Below are 12,237 nucleotides of genomic sequence, written 5' to 3'. Positions count from 1 at the left end.
TTGGATCTTTTATCTTATAATTTTTCCTTTGTCTTATCCGTATTTGTTTAAATCAGTATCTGTAATTTTTATTTACTAAATATTTTTCTTTGTTTTTAAGGCGTCTTCAACAATATCTTGTAATGAAGTAACCTTTAACCTATTTAAATAAATTGCTAATCTACTTTAGCTTAAATCTCACAAAATAAAAAAGGGGGATAAATTAGTTTTATTAATTCACAGTATATTGGCCAAACAGTGGATATGTCTGACAACTGGAACTTCATGTACAAGAGAGGATGACAAGCCAAAGCCAAAATTCAAACAAAAGTTAAGATTTACTCCACTGCGAAACAAGCTGAATTTGATTTGCAATTAACATGGAAGTGGAAATAAAGTATCAGAATCAACCTGTTTAAAAACCAAACTAGATTTACAATGATGAGATCTTGTTTTGTATAAGTATTAATAATTATGTGAGATGGTGACTTTTGATGATCAAGACCTTATCAATCATAACAACACAAGAACTAGGAGCAGCAGTCAACTATTTGATCCACTTATGCCTGCCCGCTATTCTAAAAGATCAAAGCTAATCTGCCCCTGAACTCAACTCCTCTTTAAAACCAGCTCCTCATAGACCTTAACTCCTTGATATTTCAAAAATCTATCTCTTTAAATAACATCGTATCCAGCCTGCATAACTCTCTGGGGTGGAGAATTCCAGATATTCATTACCCTCTGGGAGAAGAAATTCCTTTGCATCTCAGTTTCAAAAGAATTTCCCCTTTTTCTTTAATTTGTACAAGTTCAAAATTCCCCACTCATGGAAACATCTTCTTAACATCACCCTGTTAAAATATTGCCTGTCTCTATAAGATCATCCCTCATTCTTCTAAACTTGAATGAATAAAGGCCCAACCCATTTAATTGTTTTTGATAAGTTAACACCCTCCATCCCAGGAATCAGCCTAGTCAGGCTCCTTTGAACAGCCTTCAATGGCAATATATGAGAGGCATAAATAGAGTGGATAGTCAGAGAGTTTTTTCCAGGGCAGAAATGACAATTATGAGGGGGCATAATTTTAAGGTGATTAGAGGAAGGTATAGGGGAGATGTCAGAGGTAGGTTCTTTACACAGAGAGTGGTGGGTGTGTGGAATGCACTGCTGGCAGTGGTAGTGGAGTCAGATACTTTAGAGACTTTTAAGTGACTCTTGGATAGGCACATGGCGGATAGCAAAATGTAGGATATGCAGGGTAGTTTGATCTTAGTAGGATAATAGGTCAGCACAACATCGTGGGCCGAAGGCCCTGTACTCTGCTGTACTGTTCTATGATCTATGATCTATGATCTTAAATATAGGGACCAAATTGCAAATGGTGTTCTAGGTGCAGCCTCACTATACCCTGTACAGTTGGGACTATTCCTATTTTTAAATTCCAACTTTCTTAATGACTTGCTTCACCTGCGTGTTAACTTTTTATGTTTCATGAACAGAAACAGCCAGGTCCTCCTGTACAAAACTTTTTTGGAGTCTCTCTCTCCATTCAAGTATTTGCCTTTTGTTTCTTCCTACCAAAGTGCATGACCTCACACAAGCCTGCATTAATCCCTATCTGCAAAGTTTTTGCCCACTCACTCAAACTATCTATATCCCCTTGCAGATTCTTTACGTCCCCATCACAACATGCCCTCCCACCTGTTTTTATTATCATCAGCCAATTTGGATCCATTACTCTTCCCACTCCTCTAAGTTGTTAATATAAATAGTAAATAATTGAGGTCCTAGGACTGAATCTTGTGACACTTTACTAGTTTTGTCTTTCTGACCTGAAAAAGACTCATCAAGCCTGACTCTCTTTTTTCACTGTGCTAACCAATCCTCGATCCATGTTAATACATTATTCTCAATGTCATGAACTGCTAGCTTGTGCAATTCCTTTTAGATGGCACCTCATTGACTGCCTTCTGGAAGCCCAAATGTACTACATCTGTGAGTTCTGACTTATCAACACTGCTTGTTACATCCTCAAAGAACTCTAGCAAATTTGTCAAACAGGATTTCACTTTCACAAAGCTAAATTGAATCTGTTTGATTGCACTAAGCTTGTTTAAATGCCCTGTTATTCCTTCCTTAAAAATATTCCAGCATTTGTCCTAATGGTGGATGTTAGGCTAACTGACCATTGATTTGGGAGCATTCAAGTTGGTAAAAGTTATAGTCCTTAGATATGAACCATTTAAACCATTGCTATAAAAGTAGGACTTCAAATCCCCAACAAGACAGACAGACAGGGATTCTTGTGAATGCTGGCTGAACATTTTGAATTCAACCCACTGTCAGACCAGACCACAGAAACTGAATCAGAACCTGGCCTGCTTATTTCAGCTCAATTGGACCTGGAAAATTTAGAGACAGTGTTGGAGTTTAAAACCAGAGAAAAGGAGGTAGAAACACCAATTCAGAGAGAAGAAAGATTAGCCAGAGAACAAGCTAGACAGAGACGTGGAGTTTCAGCAACAAAGGCTGGAGTTAGAACTGCACATGCACAGAGATAGAGAACAAAAACAGTTTGAAGCTGCTAGGAAATATCTCATTGCCTAATCGTAACTCAAATCCCAGTAACCCCAAACTAGGTCTCAATTTTTGAAGTTTTCCAAATTCTCCAAAGTTGTTCATAGAGGTTTATAAAAGCATGAGGGGCATGGATAAGGTGAATGGCGAAGGTCTTTTTCCCAGGGTAGGGGAGTCCTAACCTGGAAGGCATAGGTTTAAGGTATGAGGGGAAAGATTATAAAATGGACCTAAGCGGCAACCTTTTCCATGCTGAGAGTAGAACATGTATGGTATAAACTGCCAGATTAAGTGGTGGAGGCTAGAACAATTACAACATTTAAAAGGCACCTGATTGAGTACACGAATAGGGAGGGTTTAAAAGGATATGGATCAAATGCTGGCAAATAGGATTAGATTAATTTAGGATATCTGGTCAGCATGGACGGGTAAGGGTCAGTTACTGTGCTGTCCAACTCTATAAATCTGAGGGGGAGAGATAGAATTCTTTGAAATAACTCCACAGAGGCTGGTATCCTATCACCAAGTCACCATTTACTTACATGTGGAAAGTCCTTGACACTGATCCAGCTACCTCAGAGCCAGCTCTCAGAGTGACTTGATGTTTTTATCTGTCAGCCAGAGCTGCCTGATTGGACCAGATTAACAGCCCCAATCAGGGAACTCATATTCTATGAAGACCGTCGGGCTGATGTCATTACAATCACTAAGTTTTCTGCAAAGAAATATTTATGCGAGAAGCTATGGACCTGCCAGTTAACAGGAAAAGGCCAAGACATTTGTTCTTGCCTATTTCTGATCTGACTGCTGATAACAAACAGATTAAGGAGGTAAGCCTTAGTGCCTGGGATCTCATGCCAGAAGCAAATTGTCAGCAATTTCAAGTTTCATGTTTAAAATGTAAATGTACATGAACAATTCTAACTAATGAGGAATACTCTGAGATACCCTTCTCCAGTAAAACCAGTGCCATTAAAGTTTGATTTATTCTTATAAGCGTACCTTTTCTGCTTAAACTTAAGAGGGCGCTATTGGATTTTTAAAAAAAAACAAACTGGTCAGTTCACAAATTGAAACAGATCTGAATTTGTTCATAGAAAGGGCATATTGTAAAAATCTTCAAGCAAGAGAAGTGACGTTTTTTTTTCTTGTCATTTAGGCCAAGCCAATTTAAACATTTTGTCCCAAAGCTAGCCAGGAGCGCATTCAAAGTCCGAAGCTCAATTTTATTTTGAAGCCTTTCTTTCAATTACTGCAGTCCCTTAAAAGCTGTGTAAGTATCAAAGCTCTATTTAGAAAATCTTTAAGTATAAATTGAACCATTGATCTGTAAATAAAATGAAATTTAGTTTGAAACTTGCAAATTTATTTGCAAAGCACGTAAATGGTTTAATTTGTAATCACTGCTAAATATTTGAATAAGATGGGACTGATTAGATGTTTAATTTTTTTTTCATTAGTTAAAATGAAGTGCATTGTCTGTATTGGGCTATTTATATTTCTCGTCCTGAACATCCTGACTGGTAAGTTTCGTAAAATCTAGTTGCGAATCATTTTAAAGCTTCAAAATTGCTATGAGCTCTAAAAACTAATGTTGACATTTTAAAATATTTTAAGGTGATTCTAATTTTGTTCGGTAGCCTAGGTGAATGTTTAAAATGCCATGTTGGCAGTGCTCAAGTGAAGTGTTTTATTTCAGAGCCATGAAAAGCCCTTTGTGAGTTGTGTGGCTGAATTCTGATCATGTCTCCATTTATTTATTTGCAGATGCCAGTGTAATCCGACAGTCAGATGGTAAAAAAAATTGACATTTTATATATACTATATACATTTTGTTTTATTCCAGTGATTTTTTTTTATTGTATAATTGATATATACCCTTGCTGTAATCATCCCAGCATAGAAATGTAGTTTGTGGATTTGAAACCCATGGATTATTTAAGTGTCATTACAGATAGAAAGTAGAGGTTAGAGAAGAAAAACGGGAATAAGATTCACATCCAAAAGAGGCAAATTGACGATCCTTTAGATTTAGAGGGAAAATAAATTACTTACACCTCAGAAGAAAGCTTAAAGCACAGCAAGGTGAATACAAACGGGCATTTGTATTGCAAATAGCTTGAATGACTGCATGGGCAGTGGAAAGCTGGCAGGTAATAAAAGGTTAGTTGAAATAAAATGTCAAACATATTTTCTGCAGCAACTCTTATAAAATACTTACAACGCTCTGTGTATGGATCACACAATTTAAATATAATTATAAGGCAATGTGTGGTTTTCATTAAGCCCTAATTTATTTGGACATAATACTGTGAATTTTCAAAGCTAAGGATATATATGGGTAACATAAGTGGTGATATTGCATTGATATTAGAATGTGTAGTATTTGTGCTTATTTACTGATAATCAGGATATGATATGCATTTATAGATTATTTATATTCACATATTATTTAGGTATCAATATACCTGTTTTAGATTTATAGTATTATTTCAATGTATCTGCAGTACAGCTAACGTATTTTTATGATGAATATCAGTACTATAATGAAAATATATTGATATTTCAGGGTGCCCGTATTATATACATATACAGAAGTCAATTTATGTGGATTATATTTGCATTGGCAATTATGTAGCATACAACAGCCAGGTTGCCAATATTATTAAATTGTTTTTTACTGGCAAACACATTGTATTCTCATGTCAGAAGCATCCATTTGTGGATTTTCCCTCCGTATATAGCTCACCATGTGGAAAAACGAAGCCCACCTTATTGGCCTTACTCCACCACTGATTTCTGGAGATATGTGGAGTATTTCCGAAGCATTGGAGACTATGAAAAGATCCAGCAACTGGCACACACTTTCTTTGCTCATTTCCCTATAGGGAATACTATGGGCTACGACACTCCAGAGCAACAAGAAGTACAAAAAGAAGTACAAGTCGAGATTGCAAAGGAAGCACATGAATAGGGAAGAAAAGATACAATGAGTGGGTACCATTTGGTTTAACATGTAAACAAGTAGAATTACAGTGAACTGAATTATAACTGAATTATTGTAACATTATAATCTGCTTTATCTATCTGTTGCATCTAAATAGGGACTAATTGTATGATTCCTTATATATAATCCCATTCCAGAATTTGCTTGCATTGTATTAAAAGCTTCTCTTAATTTATGCATCCTCATTTTAGTTTGGAAAGAAATGGTTTGTTTTAGTTTTTGTCACATAAAATTGTAATGTTTTAATGTATATGATGGGGAGGGGAGATTGTTGGAATAGTTGGTCACTTATATGGATTGTTCAAATGGGCCTAATTTCTTTTTAAACATGCAATGTCATAAATTAAGAGTTTACTGTGCATAGGCTGATTTATGTCTACATGACTCGATGAATTAAAGCACAAGTGCCTATTGAATCGGAGTATAATTATGCATTTTATTGTAAAGAGAAAACCAGCAATTCTCTAATTTCTTTATTTTAAATAGAAGGATGGTTCCCTTTCATTATATAGAACGGGATTTGATTTGCTAAAGAACTACATTTGGGATTTGGTGACATTGGAAACTATACTACAACCACAATATACATATTAAATTATCTGTACGTGAAACAAGTGCAAACTAAATGCCCTCAATTCTTGATATCTATTCACCAACCATTGTACAATTTAGTTGGATAAGTCTTCCCACGATGTCATGCTATTAAAAAGCATCTTTGTTTCTATATATATACATTCCAACTTCTAGTTGTCTAAATAAAGTTGTCTAAATTTTAAGATTATTCTGCTGAACTATGAATCCAGAGCAAAACCCTGCAATGATGCTCTTCATTGTAAAACTTCCCAAATTTATACTGACCTAAAACTGCCAGACGATATGCGCAAGGCATTTTTATCCCGTTCCTAGTAAGTACCTTTTTTACAGTTTACATCTTGGTATTCCCAGTCACTGTTTTTGTGTTTCTTCCCATAAATTCCCAGAAATAATAAGTTTTCTAAATGTCCTAAATTACCCTAGCTATTATAAATAAATAAAATCTAAAGGGAATTTCTTTTAGAATCTGACCACTATAATGTATCATGGGAAGATACACGATAACAGTGACTGTGAATGCCAAAATATAAATTGTAAATAAGGAACTAACCTAGGAGCAGAAAAAAGAATGCCTGTGCACACATCATTTGGCAGTATTAGGTCAGTATGAATTTAGGAAATTGTGCAATAAACAGTACCATTATTGTATATTATTGTTATTATTATTATAGACTCTTAGAACAGGACCTCAGAACAGAAATTATTAACAGGTACTTCACTACTTACTGTGCTGACCCCATCCAACATATTTGCAGCACATTCATGTACTTATATTGTAAACCAGCTTTACTCAAATATTTTGTTGACTTTGATAGAAGATGAAAATGGAAAAATGGAGTTTAAACCCTGGCTCATCCTCGAGGACTAAAACATTTCTGCTACACAATACACTGTGATATTACAAACAGGCATTCGACGAGTACCAAATAACATCAACATTTTGACTCTTTCACAGGTCTAGTCTGCAGCAATTCCTTGGGACTGTGAGTAATAGTGCCACAATCAGAGCAATGCACAGATTTGCTGAGTCTCTCTGTGACCCATTTGATATTGGGACCTACAACAGGGAGAATTTCTACCCATCTCTGCCAAGGCTAGTACAATAGGAAAAGGTAGGGTAAGAAATAGCAACATGGGAATTCTTAGCCTGGGAGTAGCTCAGGGCAAGATTGCCAAGTGAGAAGTAATGTTCCAGCTCAGCCAAGCCTCCTTGTGATTCCCACCTCAGTGGCTTGAAGATGAAAGAAGGTCTATAATTATTAATGTATCACCCCCTTAGAAACGAAGTCACTGGGACACCTATACATCCAACTGAGAGAAGGTGATACTTTCCCAGCTTTTTCCTGGAATAGTGAGACTTAGTAGTCACCTTGAGCAATCTGAGTAAATGAACAAAGTAATCCAAATGGGTAACCACCTACAGATTCTATGCAATACACAGTATTCTGATGCTGCAAGGTTGGATGGGGTCGGTGCACTAAGTGATCAGGCACCTATTAATAATTTCCGTTCTGAGGCCCTGTTGAAGAATTTATTTCATAGGCATCAACTGAAGCATCTTTAATGGTTTAAAACTACAACTTACAAACCTTTCCCAGTAAAGCTGTATAAATTTTACGCTTATCGAAATGATGAGCATCAGTGATGAGGCATAAAGCATTTTCAGATAAGCAAAGTATTCATTCCTGCTAGAATTTTCAACAGAATTCCGTAGGATGACCAGGTTTTCAAAGTGTAAAGAAACTCACTAAGTTATCACAGCAATTAATATGTTAGGATTAAAGCAGAATCTAAACAACATGGAAATTTGGAACTTTGTCAGAAGCCGGTTCTTCTTTAGTATTGCTCACAGAGTGAAGTGTGAAATGGTCTTACAATCATTGCCAACCATGCACTTATAAGCTTATTTTTATTCCAAATTAGATATCTTGTAAAAGGGGCTATTATGATCTTCAAGAACCCTGTGCTGTAAGATTTGAACAGCACACAAAGGCAATTTATATTTAACAGCTGTCAAGACAAAGACAATTTCTTTAAAAAATAGGTGAATAAATACAGATTGACAGACACAGATGAGCCATCTTGGTGGTCAGAAGAAAGGATCAATTTCTAAATTGAATTTCCATTAAAGATTGAGTCACTGGGACTCCATATAATTAAGAAATCATATTGGATTATGAATATTATCTTTGTCATTTGTATTAGTTTGAATATCCAGTTCTTTCCTTTTACATGTAAGTTTAAAGTAGAACTGTCATGTTATAAAAGTCTTTAATTACTATACATTCCAGGATATAGTATGAATTCATACAATGTAATCCAGAATTGATTCTTACAATAACTAGTAATAAGTGAATATTAAAATGTTGTCATCTCATTTTTAAACCCTCATGAACCAACACACAGAATGCTGGAATTATTAAAATGGATTAACTTAGGTTAATTCTAAGTTAATTTAGACAAGCTGTTTCTGTGATAATATACCTGTAGGTATGTTCTATACTGAGATAATTTTTCTAATCTAGAAATTCCTGGGGAAGGACACTTCATTATGTGTCTAGTCTGTAACTAGCAACAATGATTAAAATCATTTCATATTCTGAAATTTCTTTTCATTGAGGTTTAGGTTAAAAATAAATTTGACTGAGTAATTTTAACTTGCTAGTGAATATAGACAGAAGAACCATTGGCAAAAGAAACTTCAGTCTCGGCCATCTGATTGTAGCGAAACTATTTCTTCTCACTGCTACTCTTTTGTTCCACAGTCTCCCATGATCTATCCTACGTCCACTCCTCTTCCTCAACCCCATATTGTCCATTGGAAATATTAACTGCAGACACGGTGTCATCATTCATGTGTATGCTGAAGACACACAGCTCTGCTGCTCCCCAGCCTATATCAATCCTTCCAATTCCCCTTTACTGACAGATGGCTGGTCTGACATTCAATATTTGGTGAGCAGTAAATTCTTTCAGCACCTCAACACATCCTTCATTCTTCTTACCATTTGCGAGCAAGGGTGTACCTACTTATACATCAGAGCGTGTAGTTAGTGAGCCTGAGGAGGTAATGTGGCTGAGTTACACTGCACAGTTGCATAGGAGTGTTTCGTTTTAGCTGAGGATCTGTGGGATCTTGCTGTCTGGATGGCCAGCAATCAATCACTCTTTCACTTTGGGAAGTGCAGCAATGTGGTGATCTTGGCCATCAGTTTTCATTAATTTAGAATCATGTCTTCAGATGTGCACCCAAAATCAGATGGAAGAAATATGAATGGTTGCTAAATTCAACGTTTACTGGATGCTGTATAAAAACAGACCTTCAATCTCAATGCTTCTCTTTCTCAGCCCTGACAAAAAAAAAATGCACAGTTTAGAGGTCAGAGAAAACTGCTGGGCACCCCTCAATCCAGGAGGAAGTATTCAGTCCTTGGCCAGGGCTGATGTACATTAGATGTGAAAGGGGATGACAAATTTCACAATAGATCTCTGCATCTTTTGCCTTGCCTCATGTCCAGAAAATCAACACACCCAAAATGGAATGCTGAGGAAAATCAGGCCCATATACTTTCATAAGGTGCTATAGATTTCCCTTTTGACTGTGGAAGCTGTATTTTTAGTGATTTTTTTTTCATCGCTCCTCCTTTACACATTTAACTGTGTGGCTACCTCAGCCATTAACATTCATTCAATCCCATGGTAATGGAACAGCAATGTTCGGGCTAAAGAATTTGAGATCGTGAGATGGCAAGACAGAAAGCCAGATTTTCCTCCACTGGCCCTTAGTTCTGGCATTGATAGTTTTAACTAAGCCATGAAAATACAAGAACATTTTTGGTACAGTTTCAACTCACATAAGACATTTTATTGAGTGTATTCATAACCTCAGTCTGTTTTTTTCCTTTGTGTGATGCATGCATTGGCTCATTTTTTGGAAAGTTCAATTTAAACAAATTTGTTCACCATGGGCTCAGTGCAGGAAGTTTGATTTATGTCTTCTGTAGCTGTCTGCACCTTATACTGATGAATCCACTGATAGGAGACTGAAACTCACTTTGAAGAGACAAAGTTGATTTTAAGAGTTTTTTTTCATATGCACGTGTTTTTATTATTTACATTTTAGTATGAATTTCCATATCTAATTATATTAAAATTAAAGACTGGGATATCGCTCCATATAACCTAAGATATGGTTTGTGTTTTTAACTGTAGTATCATGGTGACTGAGTCACTCCGATATAACGAATGGGCTGAGGCAATATATCATTTAACTAACAGGAAGGAAAAGAAATTCCAACTTTCTGATACTGAAAGAAACAATGATTGATATACATGAGACATAATTTACTTAGACCCTTCACAAAGCATGCTTGAGGAGTAACTTTGTTTTCTTTTCTTCACACTCATTGTCTATATTTATTTATTTACACAAAATAGTTGTAATTTATTTTGTTCCTTTGGCTGTTATGATAGGCAGAGTGCTGCTTGCAGTCCCAAAACCCAAAACAAAGTGCCTACTGTTAGAGATAGTAGGAACTGCAGATGCTGGAGAATCTGAGATAACAAGGTGTAGAGCTGGATGAACACAGCAGGCCAAGCAGCATCAGAGGAGCAGGAAAGCTGATTTTCTGAAGAAGGATCTAGGCCCGAAACGTCAGCTTTCCTGCTCCTCTGATGCTGCTTGGCCTGCTGTGTTCATCCAGCTCTACACCTTGTTATCTCTGAATTTTAAATATGCTGTGATTGATGTTGAAGCAACTTCTATCCTGATTGCTAGCATGTAACCAGGGGCCAGATCCATTAGACTTCATTATCTAGGAAGTGAGAGAGAGGTCACTTCTGGGCTCTTTTTCAAATACTTCAATTGCAGATAAAGAGCTCCTGACAGAAAACAATGTTTCACTTCTCTTATTATTTCAGTAATGTGACAGACTTTGAAAAGGGTCATTTTTCACAATTATAGATCCATATTATCATTTAAAGGTGCATTGTAGTTATGTGAAAAACCGAGCGTCCATTTAATAGGCATCTTTATCATGTGAAAATCCATATCATAATACTGCAAGGTACTGGAGCTGAGCTAATAACATGTGTATTTAAAGAGATTATGAGGGTGAGTACAAGTTCAGTAGAGTTGATAAGGTTGAGCTTTCGGGTTTGGTAGCTGTCTTGCAAAGGCTGCTGAAGTTAGAGCCATGTACAAAGCTGCCAAGGAAGTGCACATGCCAGTTCTGACCAAGAGTTCTGCTCAAACTGTCAAGTTCACTTTGGAATGGTGGATCAATTTTATTTCCCTGCTTCTCCCTTCCATGTTTCTGCATTTAGCATTAGTTCCTTTTTATGCCTGTTGTTAGGCTTGCTGCCCTTCTGAAGCCTCTTTGCATTAATTCTCTATTTTCACTCACTTAGCTGTTCCTACCTCTGTCTTTTCTCTCCATTAGTTTATCTGCTCCTTTCTGCAGCCTTTTCTCCCCTAACTCTCTGCTGTGTGTCAGCTATTATTCAGGGGGTAGCACTATGATTGCTGACTCACACATTACTGGTTATCCACAGGTGTGATTGTAAAATCTGGGTTGGTACTTCAGTGCATTACTGAGGGAGGACTGGACTGTCAGCGAGATACTGTCTTTCAGATGAAATGGTAAACTAAGACTTCAACTGCATTCTCAGGTGGGTAAAGAGGATTAAGCGGTCTACTGTTGCCCTGGCCGAGGCGGTGGTGTTCTGGCTGTGGTAACTTGTGGAGACTCAGAGCACCTGAATGTTTGTAGACTGTGGGATGGACTTTGCGGCTTTCTTTTTCTGGCAGCAAGGACCTCATGGCGGATGTGGGGGAGTGATCTGGACATTTCCTTTCCTTTTGGCTATTTCTTTTATTTCTTCTTCTATTTTTAAGCCTCTTTTCTGTATTCTAAACTGGTGCCAGAGACTGGCAATTTTGTACATTTTTCACTGTCCTCCTGTGTTCCTATACTTGAGTACACGTGACAATATAATCTAAATCTAATTCTAACAAATCAATGTTATGAAGGCTGCTATCTGGTTACATTGCTATTTAAGACCATAAGACCATAAAACA

General features: G+C 36.7%; 1 protein-coding gene across 2 annotated transcripts in view; it reads left to right on the top strand.

Moving 5' to 3' along the window:
- The window catches only part of otos (otospiralin), a 13,658-nt gene extending 7,415 nt beyond the window's left edge, over positions 1–6,243 (top strand). Inside the window, exons 1-5 of one of the 2 annotated variants that reach the window (XM_020511081.2) lie at positions 3,590–3,614; positions 3,717–3,830; positions 4,018–4,080; positions 4,325–4,351; positions 5,302–6,243. In XM_020511081.2, coding sequence (XP_020366670.1) covers positions 4,023–4,080; positions 4,325–4,351; positions 5,302–5,531 — 315 coding nt within the window. In that variant the 5' untranslated portion in view covers positions 3,590–3,614; positions 3,717–3,830; positions 4,018–4,022 and the 3' untranslated portion in view covers positions 5,532–6,243. Of the gene's footprint in view, positions 1–3,589; positions 3,615–3,716; positions 3,831–4,017; positions 4,081–4,324; positions 4,352–5,301 lie in introns of those variants that run through there. The other variant, XM_048604612.1, reaches the window with a different exon arrangement.
- Positions 6,244–12,237: the final 5,994 nt, after the last annotated feature.

Source organism: Rhincodon typus, chromosome 13, assembly GCF_021869965.1.
Source record: "Rhincodon typus isolate 14 chromosome 13, sRhiTyp1.1, whole genome shotgun sequence".
Classification (NCBI taxonomy): domain Eukaryota; kingdom Metazoa; phylum Chordata; class Chondrichthyes; order Orectolobiformes; family Rhincodontidae; genus Rhincodon; species Rhincodon typus.
Note: the sequence above shows the minus strand (reverse complement) of the source record. Positions and strands in the feature narration are given on the sequence as shown.